The sequence below is a fragment of the Oreochromis niloticus genome, linkage group LG3 (genome assembly GCF_001858045.2).
Source record: "Oreochromis niloticus isolate F11D_XX linkage group LG3, O_niloticus_UMD_NMBU, whole genome shotgun sequence".
Taxonomy (NCBI): Eukaryota; Metazoa; Chordata; class Actinopteri; order Cichliformes; family Cichlidae; genus Oreochromis; species Oreochromis niloticus.
The window spans coordinates 8,440,053-8,459,347 of NC_031967.2; the positions used below are offsets into that span (position 1 = coordinate 8,440,053).

A 19,295-nucleotide genomic window follows, 5' to 3' on the forward strand; every position below is an offset into this window, starting at 1 on the left:
GTCTGGAGTAATCACTCCTGTAGGAAGTAGCTTTGCGGGGACATTTGAATGAAAAATCCTTGTAAAACTGCATCTGGATTGTGTTTTTCCAATACAATCCTGCCTCAGTGCCACATGTGATGCTTAGTCAATACATTGAGGGCGCTCTTGCTCTTTCATCACTTTCAGGGGCGCACGTTGGTGAGCATTTAGAGAGCTAGTGGTGGTGGAGGGGGTTCTTGTTCGGCGTTTGAAAGGAGGCAGAATAGAGTGCCAGGGAGTCCAAAGGTCCGAGTTAGAGAGGGGAGAAGGGGGGCTGAGACTCTAAAAGGAGGAGGAAAGAGGAGGTGCTGAAAGGGACTCGATACCGCCCCCACCGAAAAAGCCTGGAAGAATTGCGCTCCGTCAGTGCGCCCTGCCTGCCAGTCGGAGGATGGGGATTTTTTTTCTCCTTTCCATTCATCCATGCCCCTTTTTTCCCTCCTCCTCCTCCTCCTCTCAAACAAGCCAGTCGGTCTGTCAATGTGCTGCGAGCGTTAGGACAAGTCAAAGCAGTGGGATTTTGAGGCAGAGAGACGGAGGAGATAACGAATGAAGCGCTTTTCCATGACCGAGAAGCGACGCGTCCTGCTCTCCAAATGATGCGCCGCATCAGATAATTTCCAGCCGGGACTGATGCTCACAACTCGCATCTTATTATTATTAATATTATTTTTTCCTTTCTATCACTTCACAACTTTCACGTTGGCCTGTGTGTGACATTATTAGAGTGGAGATGCTTTTGTAGCGCTTTGATTTATTCCTCTCAGTTTCTTTGAATTAATTCTTGGATTTACCGTCGATTTCGGATCTTTTTTATGATTATTATTTTTCAGCGTGTCTATTAAGGATTTACAACCAGTGTGTTTGTTTTTGATTCCATAAAGAGGCCACTAAGGATTGTAACGCGCACTGACTGAACCCGCCGAGCATCAACACGTCTTTATGAGGATGGAGCTGCTGACACGAGTAACATCTTTTCCATTTTAAACGTTTCACCCTCACACTTTTGACCTGGTTTTGATTGCGCCCTTCTGCCACACTGACAGTATTTCTTTCCCCCGGTTCCTCTCTGATATGCTGGAAGCGAGATATTCTTGCGAGGAAACAAGGTAATGGGAGAGAAATCGCACAGAGTCTGCACAGAGAACAAGGGAACATTGTTCGGGGAAAAAAGACAATCAGGGCGCACCGACAGGCTACAGAGTTAGAGGCTGGGTGGCAATCATTTTTTCTTTTAAATATTTTTGATTCCGTGGAGTTACCTTTGAGCCGAGGAGCGCTGTTTTTGGAGAAATAAAAGGGAAGGACAGATTAACGAGGAAAGCCATGGGATTGGCACAGAATTAGTGCAACTGTGGACGCGCAGAAATCGTTTTTTGGACACCCAGACGCGCGGATTGAACAAGTTTCTTTTTTCCCCTCGCACATTTCAGTGCGTGTGCTGTGATCGCTTACAATCTGCCACATTTCGGATCCATGAGGTTGTGCAGAGCGGGCTTTGGCTTCACACTTTGACTGTCTCCTACCTATAGCCTGATCGGCTGTAGCCGCACATCTATTGTTTTGAGAGAGTCCCCCCTCGTGTGCAACAGCATCGAAACCGCAGAAAAGATCGCGCTTTTAAATGGGGCCGCATATGCTGGGTGTCAGGGTTGAGATGGCGTGTCGAAGAAGTGGGAATGGATTGGGGATCCTGCTGGTATTCTTACTGGATTTACTGGGGACGACAGCCAGCAACCTGGAGCCCATCTACTGGAATTCCCTGAACGAAAGGTAAGAGCGCTCGCAGACCTCACAGTTTCACTGGCTGACTTAATTGTAGGGTTGATCTCGAAGTTCTCCAAGCCATGCTTGGGGGAAACTGATTTTTTTGTGGTTTCATTGCATGGGACGGGAGACTCATGAAACGTTTTATGAATGCAAGAAACTGAGTGCACTGCTGAGCGGTAATGCGACATGACACAGGCGATAAAGAAGAAAATAAAGTTGGATAAAGGCAGAAATTCACCTCAAAGTGCAGGCCTAACTCGGAATATTGATTTTTTTTTTCTGTGAAGGCTCCCATTCTGACAGCTTGTTGGAGTGTCTTTAAAAAAGCACCTTCATCACTGTCTGTTGGATAAGGTCAGAAATTCGTTACAGAGTGCAGGCCTACAGCAGACTGCCCCTCTTACCGACACTGCTGATTTTTCTCAGTCAGGGTTCTTTTTGGACAGTTTTTTGCGGCAACTAAAGAAGAAAAAAAATAAGACTATTCCGTCATTGTTGCATTCACTCTCAGTATTGTTTGCTCAGTCTAAACTGTGATCTGATAAATGCTGCTGCTCTGCATTTGTCACACTGATTATTGTTCCTGGTCCAGCTGCAGCTCCTCTAAAAGTCCCCGTGAGCTCTAAGGCCGTAGATGGAAGCTGTGTGTGTACGATGATAAAGACTTGTGTGATGCTCTAATTGCTGTTGCTGGATGACCTTGAGTAAAGTCCAGGGTAGCACTCCCTTCCTCCTCTTGGACCTCAGGCCTGTCAAACACCCAGTCTGCACACTTTGCCCGAGCTCATTTACATTTTCTTTCCTCCTCCTTTTCCTCACGGAGAAGGTGTCAGGCATTAGCTGAGGAAATGCCATTTTAAACACCTCTCTGCTGTCCAGCCTTAATGACTGACACCACTTTTCTCACACCTCTGCCAATTTCCCTGTGTCTGAATGGACCTGCTGGCTGTGAGGAGGAGGAGGTGGTGGTGGAAGAGGGGAGGTGGAGAATAACAAGGCGGCTTGTATGGAAGGGAAAAGAGGGGAGTTTTTTTTTTTCCTTCAGTGACACAAGGATTCATTTCTGCAAATCCTAGCTACATTTCTGTTGGCAAATTGGAACAATGATATTTTGCAGCTTGATAAACACTTCTGTGCAGGCTATCAGCATGGAGCACCGCTCCAGAATAGCTCCCATTTCTTCTAAGTACACTTTATAGAAGGGAGAAAAAAAAAACACAAGAGAAAATTGACTCACTTATGCCAACCGGGCCCCCCCGAGACAGCTTTAACTCACACCCGTGCCAGGGGCTTTTTCAGAGACTAACAGGTTTTTAATGCGTCCGTGTGCTGGAGGCTACGTCCTGCCCAGTTTCTCCACCTCTCCACAGATGTGACTGTGCGTGGGCCCCTGCTGTGGAGCCAGGCATGAAGCCCTTAATGAGGGCTTTTTGTCAGCAGTGGGTGGATTCGCCCAACAGGGAGTAGAGTTGGACACGGGAGGGTAATTTCCACAGAGAAGCTAACAGCCTGGGCTTTTCAAGCCTTACAGGTGATTCCACGCTATTGTCTCCTAATGGAGTTTAGTGTTAGGTGGGTGTCAGGGCTCAGTGAATGGGCCCGGCTCGCAATTAGACGGGCGGTGGCTTTGACGCCACACTCTGCTGTCATTTCCACAGATTTGCTCGCTCATATATCCATCCGAAATACAAAAAGCCCTTTTCTTTGTATACTATGAAGCTTATTCACGAAGCTTACTATTCATAGTTAATCAGCTTAGTCATTCCTCCAGTTTATTTTCTTGGCCCTTTTTCATGCTGTCGTGTACTTGTTTCTCCTTGCTCTCTACGTGACATGAGCAGTACTCTAGTATCAGCTGCCTCGGGGCAGAATAGGTTTTGGCCCTGGGCTGAAATATGTTAAGAGCCCACTGCTTGTCTAAATAGTCTGCTTCTTCCAAGGACACGCTTCTGGAAGCCACATACACTCCACACACACACACACAGGTGGTTTCAGAAATGAGGTGAAAAGTAAGCAGAAGCTGCAGCAATCAGAGCACACGTATGGTTCACATCTTGTCTGTGTAGTAAATGGGGTGTCACATTGTTAACCTCTGGACCTTTGCTGCGTATGCCGCTTTGAAGTTTGGACCATCCACTTGCAGCTTCCCCTCCACCTCTCCTCCCATCTTTTCTTCCATCCTCTTATATTCTCTCCTTCTCACGCCTCAATATCCACTGCTTCTCTTTTTTCCTGCAGGGATGCATAAATTCTAATATCGGCCTAATATCAGTATTGCAGGTATGGACTGATACCAGCCTAGCGAACTGTGATATTGGCACATTGTTTTTTTGCAATTATCATCTGTGCCACATCTTTTGTGAGCTGGCTAAGTGTTCCAGCTGAAAGCTTTAAAGCAGGGCAGTTATTTTCTGCCGGTGCAATTTTGGTGTTTCCCTTGGAATAAACAACGAGGTAAACTAACAGGGAAAAACATGGTGGATTGTTTTAAACATCCATATTGGCCTGGAATTTTACAATCAAAGCATCTCTTCTTATTTCCCCCTCCTCTGTCCCTCTATTATTCTCTCCCTCTTTTCCCTACTGTCACTCTCCGTCTGTCTCTATCTCTTGCACCCCCGCCCCACCACCACCACCTCGGTGCAGTGACCAGACGTAGCAAATTGGAAACATGTGTCACATCCAGCCGCTAATTATGACGCTACAGCAGCCACAGACGCACCCAAAAAATGTGTGAGGGATGACAGAGGTGAGGAGGAAAAGCAGGCATCTGTGGGTGCTTTTGAGGGAGGATGGGAGGGGGGTGGGTGCTCAGCTGCCAGATTAATTCCTTAAATATAATATCAGAATGCACCAGGACATCCACCTTTTTTTATAGACCCCTCCACGGGTTGATGGTACCACAGCCTGACAAGAAGCGTTCGCGGAGGAATATAAACAGAGACAGGTGCTGGGAGGTGAAAGAGAAACACCGAGCGGCGGGGAGAGCAGAGCGGGGGGTGGAGACGGTCCTAACCCTAAGTAAATCAATACCAGTTAAGTCTCAAGTGCCAATACAGGTTCTGCTCGAGGAAGAGGGAACTGAACCAGAACGATCACCTTGGGAAGAGCTCCTCCTCAGACATATATTATCCTTATCTCAGCATCTCGTATTATCGGCCTTACACGGCCACACTAATGAAAGATCGAAACTTACATTACTGCTTGGGAGTTTGGGTGGGGGGAGGGGCGAAGATGGCGTGGGTGGCAGGAGGGTGGCAGGTGACCCAAACACACACAAACAGAGAGAGAGAGAGAAGAGGATGCTGGCTTCGGTCACTCGTCTGATCTTGACATATGGACTTTTGTAGTTTCTGGAACCTTTTTGCAAGTCTGATTTCAGCGTCTGTTCTTAATGCCAAAAAAAAAAAAAAAAAAGCGCTCATTCACCCCTCCTTTACTCGCACTCTCTCCCTTTTTTCCTCTCCTCTTTCCACGCTTTCGTAAACGGCTGTAGATTATTGTAAACGGCTGCTGAGGGTGGGCGTCTCCCGGTTTGCTGCTTGCGGTGACTTGTAATACAACTATTCCCCCTAAGATCCACATTAAAATTTAATCCCCCTCCACCCCACCACCCCACCACCGCCACCCTTCCCGTTTCTCAATAATTCATTAATCGTTGGCTAATTGGCGCCGGATAAAAGACTAGCTAACTAGGCTAAGTGTTTCAACTGCAAAAAAAAAAAAAAAAAAAAAAAGCCGCCAGAGAGAGAGAGACTGGTGGAGTCACCACCACAAATGTGTTTTTGGTTGAGGAGGTTATTCTTATTATGGAATAGGTGTTAGTGGGTCATATCACAGGAGCAGCATTCCAGCACCCGTTTACAGATTGTTTGTATATTTAAAAGCCCACACCCGTTTACACCCATCCTGTAGGTTTTGACTTCATGAATAATTCATGCTCGGAGGCTTTTTTCCGGGCTGTGTGGGTAAGGAAGCAGGAGCCTGGTAAGCCTACACGTATCCTTGGGCGAAATGATTAGACAGTATCCACTGGGTATAGCGTTTTTTTTAATTTTTCTTATTTTTAGGAAGAAGTGCAGAAAAAAAAGGAATGTGGCAGAGAGAGGAGGCGAGATTAAAATAATATGGACCGTATTGCTCGAGCCGCCTGTTAAAGCAACGGGGCAGCAGCCCCCTTTCCCCCCCACCTCCTTGTTTCCTCCCTCCCTTGCTCTCTCTCTCTCTCTCTCTCTCTCTTCCTACCGTCACTCTTCCCCCTCGGTGAAAAAGAGGAGTGTGTGTAAGTTTACGAGCTGAGAGCAACAGGAGCTGTGAAAAGAGCTTTCAGCTGATGTGGCAGAATGGAAAGGCCAGGGGAAGGAGAAAAAGGAGGCAGCCAATCCGACCAGAGGCAGCAATCTTTTCTCCTTTTTCTTCTTTCCTTCTTCCTTTGTTCGGGCAGATGGACAAACAGGTAAGGGGTTTGACTATGAAAACACAGACATGCAAACATACGGATCTATTGCGTCTGCATGCACACACACACACACACACACACACACACACACACACGCACATACACAAATGAGCCTCGGGAGGCTCGACCTCCTCCTCCCCCCATCACTGTTGGACACATGTGTAAAGAGTGTGTGGTCCTAATCTATCTCCTTTGTAGCGTGTGCTAGTGAGCAATAAACACACACCTTTACCACTAGATAGTAGACAGGAGGGCAGATGTGCGCACACACACACAGAGTAGAGGTGAGGAAATTGGCACGCGTCACGGGCTGTTGTTCCACTCGGAATTCATTCATTATTTTATCACTCGATTATAAGTTTATTTGGCAGGGGCAGTGCACATTCATCAACATCATAACAGCTATAAAGCGCTGTTGTAAATATGCTGGGGTTAGCTAAAGAACTAATTTACTTCCCCGGTCCCTTGGGCTTTTCGAAGTGACTTTGGGATTTTTGGTAATTGTTAAAAGTGCTGATGATTGGGATGAAGGAGATTAAAAGCGTGCGGCTGGCTGGGCTGGTTGAAAAATGTTGGAACACATGAGAAAACAAGCAACTTTCTTCCCTGCAAGCATGCACCAAAACACACAGACATACACACACACGCTCACAGGCATAGTGGTGGTAACAGTAATCCAGGCCGGAGGTCTGATGGGGTCACATGTGTCCCCAACATCACCGGGCAGAGTGCCCTGGGTGGCTGAACCCAGAACCCCTGAGCGAGGCCCGCCAACACACACACGCACACACACACAGGCCTTCTCATTAGCTTGCTTCACAGCACACCCTTCTAAGCAGGATCATCCAATCCTCCTGGCAGCATTTGGACTGGGCCAGGTCAATCCCCCTCTCCCTCCCCCGGGTGACACAGAGGGAGCAGGCTGGTGGATTGGGAAGCCAGTACCAAAGTGTGTGTGGATTTTAGACGCCAGAGGGGTGTGCAGTATAAGGGCAACCTCTGTCACTGTGTTGAGCAACTCCTATATCCTGCCTTTTTCTTGCCCTTGAGTCTTCCTCGAGCCCCCGTCTTCTCTTTACTCCGCCTCCCCCCCCAACTCCTTTGCTCTTCAGTTTAGAGTCTTCCAGCTCTGCGGCTGCATCCTCACAACATTTGGGTTGGGCTCACGTTGCTGCAGCTACAGCTAGCTAAACACTATAGCGGCAGAGAGGCAGCTGACACTTGTCATTTTGTGTGCCGGGATTCTGCCGTGTGACAGAGAGGATGTGGTGGCATGTGTGCGTTTGTGCCCTGAATACTAAACTGTGTGTTGAGATTCCCGAGCTCTAGGCTGCTCTGTGGATGGCATGCACAAATCCGCTTCCTATCAAGCGGATTACGGTGGTGCTGAAATCTTTGTTTCCTCAAAAAATAATTTCTAGATACTAGTGTAGTCTCAAATTAGTGTCGGCTATGTCACACTAGCTACACGTGTGTGTGGTTTTACCTGAAAAAGATATGTTACTCTGTTAGCTGGTTAACTAGCTAGCTAGCTAGCATTTGAATCGCTGTAGGAGCTGACAATACTTCCTCTTTCTATTTTTGGCTAGTCTCTGCTTTTTAACAGTTAAGAGTAGCCCGTCCAGGTAATTGATGTAGCTACACCTGCCACCCACAAAATACCACAGCATTGTTTACAACATGTTTCAAGTCTTGATTTCTGTTGACACCAAACTGAGTTATTCTCAGCGCGCCGGCTGACTTCATTTCCATGTTTTAAGGCTAGATTGTTAGCACTAAAATTAACTGGTAGGAAAAACATTTTTGCAACACCCGTTTGGTGCTTTTACAACTGTTCTCCCCTCAGGCAGTTGAGGTGGAGTCCTCTTTTGCATAGACCTATACAGTTACGCAGAGCTTGTAAAATGCAAAGCAAAAGACAAATGTTTTCTTTTCCCTTATCTTGCTCTCTCAACAGCCAGAATGCATTCCAGTTTCGGGCTTTACATCCTGTCACTTTCATCAACGCCGCAACTCCATCACTCTGCCCTCGCCATCTCCCGGTGGACGTCAGCGCGGCGCTTCGATTGGTCGCAGGCTCAAAATGGTTTTGTAACTGAATGCTAAGAGAGAGCGCGCGTGTGTGCTCCTGCACACAAGAGAGACAAATGAGCGGGGTTTGTCAGCGGACAGCTGTGCCTTGTCACAGCTGAGGTTTTGCCAAACATCTTCGACCGATATGAGCAGGAGGGCAAAAATAGAAGAAGTGGGTGTTGTCAGGGTGAGATGAGGCAAAGATAGAGGAGACAGGACGAGAGCAGAGAGCTGACAGGCTCGGAGAGGGAAACAAAAAAAAACAAAAAACAGGCATGAAAGACAGCGAAGAGGGAGATGGATTATTTGGCAGCACGACCAGGTCTGACAGAGGTACTGGATGATGTGACATGTCCCAGCTAGCGAGAGTGACTGATGATCTATAGGTCACCACCATGACTAGCTGCTTCCTGCTCAACTTCAACCGAGCCAGGCCCTCATTTCTCATTACTGACACGTCCCATAATATTTATCCCTGTGAAGTCCAGCGTGAAACCTGGTAAGCTTTAAAGGAATTCATTGACTTTTTGAGCAGAATAAGCTCTTTGATCAACTTAGCACGGAGCGATTAAGAGACTGGCAGCTGTTTCCCCTCCTGGTATTTACTTCTACAGTTTATATGATAAGATGCAAACACACGCAGTGGTTAAACTTCACATAAAGCATGCTCACGGAGGCAGAAATGATGCCAAATGCTTCGTAGCAGAACGTGTTGATGGAGTTAATTTGCCAAAAGCTAAATCAATTCCTTTTAAAATAAAGCTACTTTTCCACCGTACAATCAATACTTGAAGTTCACTTTACTCCAGGATAAAGCGCTGTAATTTACATTTAGTGGTGAACCCGCTTTGTCTCATCTTCTTTCGCCGACTTTCTGATTTTCACCATTTTACACACACGCGTTGCTTTCAGTGCCGTGTGTGGGCGAAAACAGGGATAATAATACGGCAAAGATTTTCTTAGCCGTTGTAAGAGTCATGCTTCGTATTCAAAAGTCAACTTGCATTCTGGTCTTTTGAGGCTTCAGTCAAATGATGTCTCTGCCTTGTCTTTGATGGATTTCATCCCCCGCAATCGTTCCCATTCTTTGATTGAGTGAACTGTACTCGGAAACCTGACATTTACCGGGACCCTTTCCTTTTCATTGTACTCCAGGATAGCTTAGGTGGAACGCAATCTCGCCAAATCATGTCGGGGGATAACAAAAAGTACACAGTCGAACGGCGAAATGGACCCAGAAATGCGATACAGCCAGCCAGTAGCTGCAGTTGTAAATGATGAAGTGGCTACAGGTGGAGTTTTCTTTAAATATCTCATTTTACATTTATATTTTTGGCATAAGAAGCTGTTATCCGGAGATTTGCAGAAAGCACACGGAGCCGCAAAAGTAAGCAGACATGAATCACTCTGCCTGCAAGGAGCCCGGTTACAAAGCAGAACAGCTATTCAGTGCTGAGCTACAAAATGATGCATGGCTTTTATTTGTGTGTGTGTGTAGGGAGGAGGGCGATGACGGGGGTGTGGAGAGATGTTTGGTCTCGTGTGTGAGAGATGTAGGGACTTGTTACTCCAAAGCATCTTAGCTTTAAGATAATCTTTACCCTCTTCACTCACAATAGGTCAGAGATGATCTTCATGCTAAGAGGCTTTGGTGGGGGAACCCTGCGTGCTGGTATGGCCCTCTGCAATAACAGCCAGTCATCTTGAAACCCGGCCCAGTAATAAACGGCCACATTTATTACTCCACATATGCACAGTCCTGCTTCTCCTACCTCAGATCTTTTGCAATATTCTCCACGGCTGACTCCCACCACCTTGATGATTTTTCCAGCCTTCACGCTTTCTTCCTCCTCGGATGCTTGTGCGTGTGTGCGCACATATGCATACTTCTAATTAGGAGTTAAAAGACCATACAGTAAGCGTAGTCCATCTGGCTTTGGCATTAGCCCATTGTTGCTATAGTCTATGGGGAAACTGACCTTGGCGAGCAGCGCGAGGGGGAAAAAATCACGCTCCATTTCCTGGGTTCTGTAGAACATTTAATTTAAGTGGGACTGACATTAAAAATGCATCGTTATGATGGAAATGTAAGATTAGGTTGAACTCCTCTGCTTTCAGATGCACACGGGCCTCACGTGAGGGAAGCTTAGCAGCCACTGAATGTTATCAGTGTATCTCAGTTTATAGAAATCACATGCTGAGATGGAAGTCCATATAGGCATGTCTCAGCTCTCAGGGGCCATCCTGCTGACCCCGTCCTTTGGGCTGTTACTTCATATAAATATATAAAGAGAGGCTGAGCTGTAACTTCAGTGGTCATCAGACATAAAACCTGTGTGTACAGAGTCATAATTGGAAACCTCTTAAAACTTGCTGCTGTTTTCTTCATTCTGCACATGTGTAGCAGTCTGCTGCCACTTGGGGGCAGCGTCAAAAATATGTGGATTAACCGGTAACGTGAGCTACTCTCTGCTTGTTTGTGTTGCTTTTCTTTAGTTATCCTCCTGCCATGGGAAAAAGCAAGGAGTCAGAGGTACAAAAGCTTCTTTGCAGCAGAGCGAAGCAGAGTGTTCGACAAATAAGTGTCCACTGCAACCTTTGTCTGCGCTTCTCATCTGTGCTTCTTTGATCTTTGCTGATCTTTTGCGCTTTCTGTGGCGAACTCTGATGCTCATTATTTTTTTTCCCCGCTCGAGCCACTCAGCATTGAGCCGATGCAACAAAGTTATCATAGCTTTGTTTTGTCTTTTCATTAGTTTTAAATGAACTCATTTAACTAACTTCAATGTGTTTCCAGAAAGGGGTTTACTCAGTTTTTATCTAAAAATGCAAAGTTTTAGTTGAGATGTTACTTTACTTTTAGTTTTAAAGCAATATGATTTGGTTTGTCAGGGGCAAAAATGTAAAAGGTTATAAATAGTTAACACAAACACAAACAGACTGCTTTGTTAAGTCAGTTGACACAGTTGCGCAGACGTCCCAGTCTTAACAGAAAACAGACATGCTAAATCTCCTTTGGGTTGCAGTGTTGACACATTAGACCAAATGGTCAAAGAGCAAAACTGAAGACAGTTCCCGCACATGTGCACAATGTTGAGTTCATTTGCTAGCTATTTTTTTTAGTGTTTTTGTCCCAGCTAATTTTGTTTTATTTAACTAAAACAACCACGCTCCCCATAACGTATTACAGGCCACGTACTTGGATGTTGCAGGGCAACGTTTTTCCCATAATCCTTTTCCCTGCGTAGTCGGAGAGGTACGCAAAGGGATATTAAAGAGAAGCAATAAGTCTGTGTCGACTTCCTGCTAAATCCTCCAAAAGCTCAGTAATTCACACCACGGATCCTGTTTGTGTGATTCAGAAGACTGGAACAATTAGTTGCAGTCATAACTGGTTATACCAGATCTAGAAAAGCTGTAGCAGCAAAATCCCAAAGTGTATTTAGCTGTGCAACGGTTCATATAATTGCTTATATGTTCTAGTTTTAATTTGCAAAAGGAAGAATGTGTTACCTTTTTTTTTTTTTGGTTTGTCATCAGTTGAAGCGCTGCATTGTTCACTGAGACTGAAAAAAAAGATGATTCAGAGTCTCAGGTTTATGAACCCCTTTCAGACCTGCAATGAATAAACTCAAAAATGCATGGCTGTCAAACGAAAACAAGGTGGCTTCTCCCACTTCCTGAAAAGCAGACATTTTCCCGATAGAAGTATTCCACCCTGAAGCAATGATTTAAGGCCGTGTACTAAAGTAAACTAGCTGACTGCCTCCAAATGCTCTTTTTTCTTTTTTGCAGCAGCGGCATATGGAGTGCACTGCGGCGCTTTGTTGTCTAGGACAAGTAACTCTAACAAGATCCATCTTGTTACAGACAGAGTGGTGAAGTGGATTGTTGTTGCCCCTTCCACATCCCATCATCTGATACCCCAGCTCTGGCTTTAATACACCGCTGTGTGTGCGAGCTGCTTTCTAGCGTTTTTTAACTCCCTCTCTCTCGTCTTGCTTTTGTCCTCATGTCTCGCAGTCAACCTTAACACACTCCGGCATTCATTTATATACACTGGCTTACACACATCCAGGCATGCACAGTGGCGAGCTTGTACACACACACACAAACTCATGTATGCACAGATGAAAAATGTTATTGCTCCCAGTCCTGGAAAAAGTCCAAGTGGAGGGGTTGAGTTTCTTCTGAGGTACACTCCACCGCCCCTCCTCTTTCTATCAGTGGCATATCCCTCACTCCCTTCTTCTTCCAGTCCTCCTTCTCTCTCTCTCCCTCACTTCTTCCACCTCCCTCTGCTCCTCTGTGAACAAAAGAGCTCCCCTCGCAGAGCTCCCCACTGAAAGCCCTCACACACACTCTGGCTTCGCACTCTCCCACACGCACTCTCAGCCCTCTCGTCGTCTGCGAAAACCAGTCCACTTCTCCGCGCTAATCCCCCTTTCATTTCTTTTGTCTTTCCTTTTTTTTTTTTTTTTTTTAACTTTTTACTCATTGCTTGGCTCGCCATCAGTGTAAGTTCCCTCCGCTACATATCCAAGCCGTTATCATGTTACAGCCGGTTGGCAGACAGTAAAATTTATTCCCCCTCTCTCTTTTTTTGTTTTAAATTGCTCTCATTTCTTCCTCCTCTTATTTCTCTTTTTCCTCCCAACAGCTCCTTTTGTGTCTCTTCTTCTTTGTGGGTGGTTTTTTTGATCTGTAGTCTCTGCTTCTCCTCATTCGCTCATCATTGTCCGGCAGTAAATAGGCCCTCTGTAGTAAAGACAGAATGAGTGATCATGATTGCCTATCACTGCAGTGTCAGAGTAATTCGGGGGTGACTGTGAACCAACCAGAGCGTGGCTAGCGCACACACACACACACACACACACACACACACACACACACACACACACACACGATGTACAACTCCCTTAAAATTCATTGCAAATCAGGAAGCCATTCCCTCATTAGCAACCCTATCTTGAAACCTCCCCTTCTAAAAATCTTTCCTCTTCTTTATCAGCCTTGCTCTCCTTTGGAGTGCAGCTGTACTGCAGGTCCCCAGCCACAGGAGGGGGAAAAACAGATGGAACGCCCTCCTTTCTATTTTTTTTTTTTTACCCTTTCTTGATTCTTCCGTCTCTCCCTCCTTCCCTACAAAGAAAATCAAGCCAGAAGAATGCTAGTGCACAATGGTGGTGGGGGGGGGCGAAAGCCTCTCTCTTCCACAATCTCTCTTTAGCCGAGCGGGTCATCGTGTCCGTACCTTGGGTGCACGCATGCTTACACGTACGGGCTCCTTATTTCGGTTACGTGGCGCCGATAACCCCCTGGCTGTGTGGTCTTGGGTTTTGCTGGCTAACGCACACAGCTGCTGTGGTGTTTGTGTTTGGTTCCCTATTCTGTGAGCTTCAGCAAAGCCACCAGTACCAGTTAGGCCTAGCCCATCTGGAGCCTTAGTCCTGGGTGGCCGTTATATATATATATGTGTGTGTGTGTGTGTGTGTGTGTGTGTGTGTGTGTTTGTGCAGTGTGTGTACACAGCTGAATATTGCAACACGTCCAGTCTATGAGGTGTATTCTGGCACTTGGTAAATCGTACACATTATCTGATTTCCCAAATCCTTAATGCAGCTGCTGTAGAGCAGCCAAACATCGGCACTATCATGCATAAGTGGCGCACTTCAACTGTATTTTTAATGTTATCTCTTTTTAATCAAAACCTTTGCTTTCTCCTTATGTTTCCTCTTAAATTTAATCACTCTTGTGACGGGCAAGCTAACTCTATTATGGCGGTACTTAGCTAGAACAAAAGAATTCACTCAAGGTCTCGTTTAAGTGCTTCTGTACCCTCATGATGCCCTTGCATGCTGAACAGAGGGAGAGTTTTTTTTTTTTAAATGTGTGTGTGCGTGCGTTTCTGCCTGTGTGCAGAAAGTGTGATTGTGTGGATGTCAGGCATGCGTCATGCGTAGGTGTGTATGCGCGCTTGTGTACATGCCCTGCGTGGGTTTGTGTACAACCCCCCCCTCCTCTTCCCCAAACCCCCGTGATGCTCGGTACCCCCCCTTCCCCTCCATCACCACATTAAGCATTATTTGCAAAACAACACAATCATGTGAGACAAAGCGAGGCTTCTGGGCGAGCATTAAAGAGAGAGCAGGGAAACAACAGAAACTGGCCTGTACCACTTGACCCAATGGAAAGGGAGGGGGGTGGGGGGTGTGATGAGGTGGTGATGAGGTGGTGTGGGAGGGGATTTGTAAGCCAAGGGGAGCGATAATCCCTCCAGTCATTGCGGGCCCCCTCTGCGCTTACTCTATAACGTGGCGTGCTGGGCTGTCAATCACTCAACAAAGCTGTCTGTAAGGGGATTATGAACCCACGGACCGTCCCTCCTCCTCCTCATCACCCCTTTCTTTTTTTCCTCCTTTTTGCCCCCCCTTCATTCATTTATTCCTCTTTCTCCCATCGCCATCTCTTGCATCCTGCCCCTCTGGTTCCCTACCTTCAAACCGGCCTGTCAGTTTGCTTGTCCGGTGTCCTCTCACAACAAAGTGCGCCTTTCTCCCAACACACGTTTTGCTTTGCTGTGTGAAGCTTAGTTTATCACCAGCTTTCCATCCGGTCCTCCTCTGTCCTCCATAAGCCCCATTTCTCTCCTCTCCAAAGCCCTTTGCACTCTTCCTCTATCTCTTCGTCCCACCCGTGTTTTATTTCTCACCTGGACAAGTGACAGGTGCTTGTTAGTGTGTTATGTGGATGTGTGTCTGGTGCGCACCTGCGCAAGAATAGCAAGTTTGGCAGCACAAACTGCAGAGGAAAAAGTTGCAAAAGATCAGTGCACGTGCTGTCACTGGTGGGCGATCGTTCTGAAAATGAACAAAGTTTCAATCCTAATGAGAGAAAAATTTAAATTAAGCCTCCTGTAAAGTGTTTCAGAATTTTTATTTTTTTATTTTTTCTTGGCTCTGTATGACATCACTAAGAGTGGATGTCCCTAATATGGTCATATCAGGTCAAGCATCCAAGAGCAAAAATATTTCATACTTAAAAATGAGCTTTAAGAACATGAATCCATTCACATGTAAGCCCATTTTCACACCTTTTCACAAGTTTTTTGTGGCCTGTGCACCCTCATAATATAGACACACCAAGCTGTCGTCTGGCTAAATGTCACCTTTCCTATAAATGTGATGAATGGCTCGCAGTCCTATCTTATCTCTCTGTCCTTAACGGTGCCGTTTTAAACCCAAGCGCCGCTTCCATCGGCTGCTGCAGGTGGTGACAGCCTCTCCTCCCACAGTCACCCTCCATTAATCCATCGCTTTTCCCCGCCGACTATCTCCCCCATCTACCCGTCTGTTAAAAATGTCTGTTTAGTTTAAACGGCTGTCTGCGCCCAGACGAGCTTTCACTCCTCACCTCTTTTAACCGGTTCGACCACCTCTGTTGTCCTGTTTTATTTCCTGCTGTCTCCTTTAGTTTTTTTGTTTTTTTTTAAAGGGGCTCTGTGTTTTGCAAGCACTGTCTCCTGTTCGCTTCTCTGATAATCTCTGAGGTTTGGCAAGCAGCGGGTCATGGTGAGTTTCTGGATCTCTTCTGGTTAATCTGCCTCAATCCTGCGAGTAATCTTGCAGCTTTAATGAAGATCGGGGTGGGGACAGCGGTGCATGGGAGAAATGAAGGTTTGTCCTTCTGCTAGCTGTGCAAAAGGGCTTTCTCAATTTCACTGAAATGAATTTAAAAATTCAATTTAATTACAGGATGGTATCTTAACCTGGTATCATCTGTTTAATGTAAGTTTAGTTTTTTTTCACAGGGTAACCATGCTTGTTTCCAGCAGCCATCTTTGACTCCACGAGAGTAACTTTGCTTAAATCACAGTTCAAAAAAATTTCACGCAGTTAAAGGTTACATTCCTTTGAGCTAACTTTTACTCTGATTGGCTGCCCGTTATAAACAGAAAGTTTGAAAAGCAGGTGGGCGGGGCTTCTGTGCTCACTGTATTGACATCATGCAGATTCCACTATAGAAAAAAACCTCTCTGAAACTAAAGGTTTTAGCAAAGCAGTTTAAGCCTAAACTTTTGCCTCACAGAGATTACTTTTAGTTTTCCCGTGTTGATTTCTCTGTAACGTGATTTATATCTCATTTCAGCTGATCTGAAAGTGATTTTATTCCATGGCTAGATTTTGACTTCTTGTTAACAACAATGACCCCGAAGGAGACTATGATGCAAAGAGACTTCAATTTAGGAAAAAAAAAAAGAAATGATGAAGCGATGGAGAGAAGCTGAGATTTAACAACCATTCATTTTGCCATTAAGACAGAGAGATTAGACAACGACAGGGAGCGAAAGTCAGGGAGAGGAGACTTAATGCAGGCGACAGGGTTGTTATCTAGCAGGCAGCTGATGGTTTTAACAGCTCTGTTATCTTGTGTATCTCATATTGGATTTAACTTCATTCTCTTACACATGTCGTTCTTTGATTGACGCTCTGATTAAAGACTTCCACTGACAGAGGAACTGAAAGAAAGGAGAGAGACAAAAGATGGGTGAGGAAGAGGGTGAGGAGCGGTGCTTGAACTGGGCTGGTGCCCACTTATACTGTGCACTAGCGAAAGTCACTACTTATCAGTAAAAACAACCAATTTCCCAATTTCTGCTGGGCGAATGTGGTATTTTTTCACCTTGTTGCATTGCAAGTAGAAAAAGAAGAAAAAAAAAGGTGTTGGACATGTGCTGGTTTGCACAAGCTGCCATCGAGCCTGTTGCCTGCAGCCTAACATCTCAATTTGGCAGTTTCTGCTTGTACCATTGCTCCCTACAATATAAAAATGGTTCTGATCACACAGCACAGAATATGTCCATATCTTGTTTTGTAGACTTGTTTTTTTATTCCTTTTTATCAAAGAGTAGAGCCAACTCCAGCCCGATTTCACCACTGTGTCGAAAAAACATCCAATTAAATAGAGCTGACAATGCAGCAGGGGTGCCACTTCCACAGGAGCTCCAGATAAAAAACCCAAACCAAATAATAATAATAAAAAAAATCAGGTTTAAACAGGTGTCTCGCTACCTTGTGACAAATACAAATAGCATTACATTGTATCTCCTGCTGCTGCTTCAGCCTCCCGTTGGTTTGCGGTTATCAAACGTTTAGTGTGAAAAAACAGTAAGAAGACTGTTTGCACAGTCTTATGAGGTATTTACACTAATGCATCTGTGCACATGTTTGCCTACACAGAGGGGTTTGCAACCTACGCAACCATACTCGTGAGTAGTTGTTGCAGTGACTCCTATGACACTATAGGTAGGTCGTGTTGAGATTGGTTGATAAGTGGGCCAAAACAGGAAACAGAGTGACAGTGGGGTTCATCACGAACAAGAGAAGAAGTGCCAAAAAAAAAAGCACAAACAGTGACTGCAGTGGATACTTCATTGTTTTTAACACTTCAGCTCCTTGTATTTTAAAACTTTGCTCTTCTCCACGGCTGGATGACGGACCAACAACAGCACACCGCCTCAATCTGGCAACAGAGCTCACTGCAGGCAGACAGGCCATCCCCGGGATGCCAGCAGACAGCGAACGCACCACCCACACTGAACCTTAAATTCCACTTAATGGTCAGCAGGGTGTGATTCCACTGGTTATAAAAACAAGTCTGATTGTGAAGAAGTGTCTGTCTCATCTACCAGCTTTAAGTAATCTTCAGTAAAATGTGAGATTCATAATCATATTTCCATGTAGAGTAAAAGATAATCCCGGGTATGATTTAGGACGTGGCTACTTTAATGGAAACGCTAACGTGTAGGCGTGCAGCGTCCTCGGTTTCTCGGTCGGATCCACCATTTATGCATCGTTTCTGGTTTCAAAACACCAAGACTACAAAAACTAAAGGCAATTTCCATTAGCGCTTTAAATGCGCTGCTGGAAATGAAACGTTCCATGTGGTTTAAGTGAGGGTCACATTACACCCACTTGCTAGCCTGCGCTAACGGCTCGTCTGCACATTTTACCACTGGCAGGCTAAAGACCAGCTAATGTCCGATTTGACTCCATTGAACGTAATCACGGTTTATAGTACAGAGTAAAGGTTTATATCTGGCAAAAACACACGAAAGTGATGATGAAACTGAAATTTGGTTAGAATGGAGAGGCTTTCACTTTTTCAGTGGATTTTCACAGCTTGACCGCAACAATATGGCTCGGGGCAGCTATCCGCTGCTACAGAAAGCCAGAGTTGAAACACGCTCACAGCTTGGCGTGCTTCGGCCCAATTAAAATGCCACAATACAAATACTGCTTGCTTAAACAGACCGCAACAGGTTAAAGGTCAGAGGAGGTGTGAGGTCCTCGAAAATCCATAAATAACCTGTACAGAAGCAGCTGGATTTGTGCACACGAGCGAGCGCTGCTTGTTAATTTGCGCACTCATGTGAAATAAATAATTCTCCTGCGTTATATATGCACGCATTATTTTTTTTGCTCCTGTTTAAGTCTGCATGAAAAACAAAGGCAGGGGAGAGATGTAGGAACAAAGGGAAGGTGGGGGAGAAAGAGGGAAGAAATAGGGTTACGAATAAAAAAGGGAAAGAAGAAGAAAAGGTAAAAGTTGAGAATGTGTCATAGCCCTTATTAGAAACTGTGACTCTGATCTGTTCAGTCTCATCTCACACCTCCGCCTTTGCACGTCGCTCTTCTCTCTCTCCCCCCCAACTCAGCATTCCCTTTGTCGTATCTACCTCTCGCCATTTCTCACTCTTTTCCTCTTTCATACCCTGCAGTCTCTCACCAGCACAAAAACTTCTCATGCTCAGTTTGGTGCGGAGCCTGTCAAGCTTGCTTTGAATACACATGCACGCCAGCAGATACTTCTGTAACTCCAAGGGAATAATAGAATCAAGGAATAGTCGGAGATAAAGCAGCGAGGGGGGGCAATAGAGGGATAAAGCAGACTGAGAGGGATAGAGAGCCTC

At 45.6% G+C, this 19,295-nt stretch overlaps 1 protein-coding gene across 1 annotated transcript in view; it reads left to right on the top strand.

The window, feature by feature from the left end:
- Window positions 1-230: 230 nt before the first annotated feature.
- efnb3b (ephrin-B3b) overlaps window positions 231-19,295 on the top strand; it is an 89,741-nt gene continuing 70,676 nt past the window's right edge. Inside the window, exon 1 of the mRNA XM_003457641.5 lies at window positions 231-1,794. Within this exon, the coding sequence (XP_003457689.2) occupies window positions 1,646-1,794 (149 nt within the window). The 5' untranslated portion in view covers window positions 231-1,645. The remainder of the gene's footprint in view (window positions 1,795-19,295) is intronic.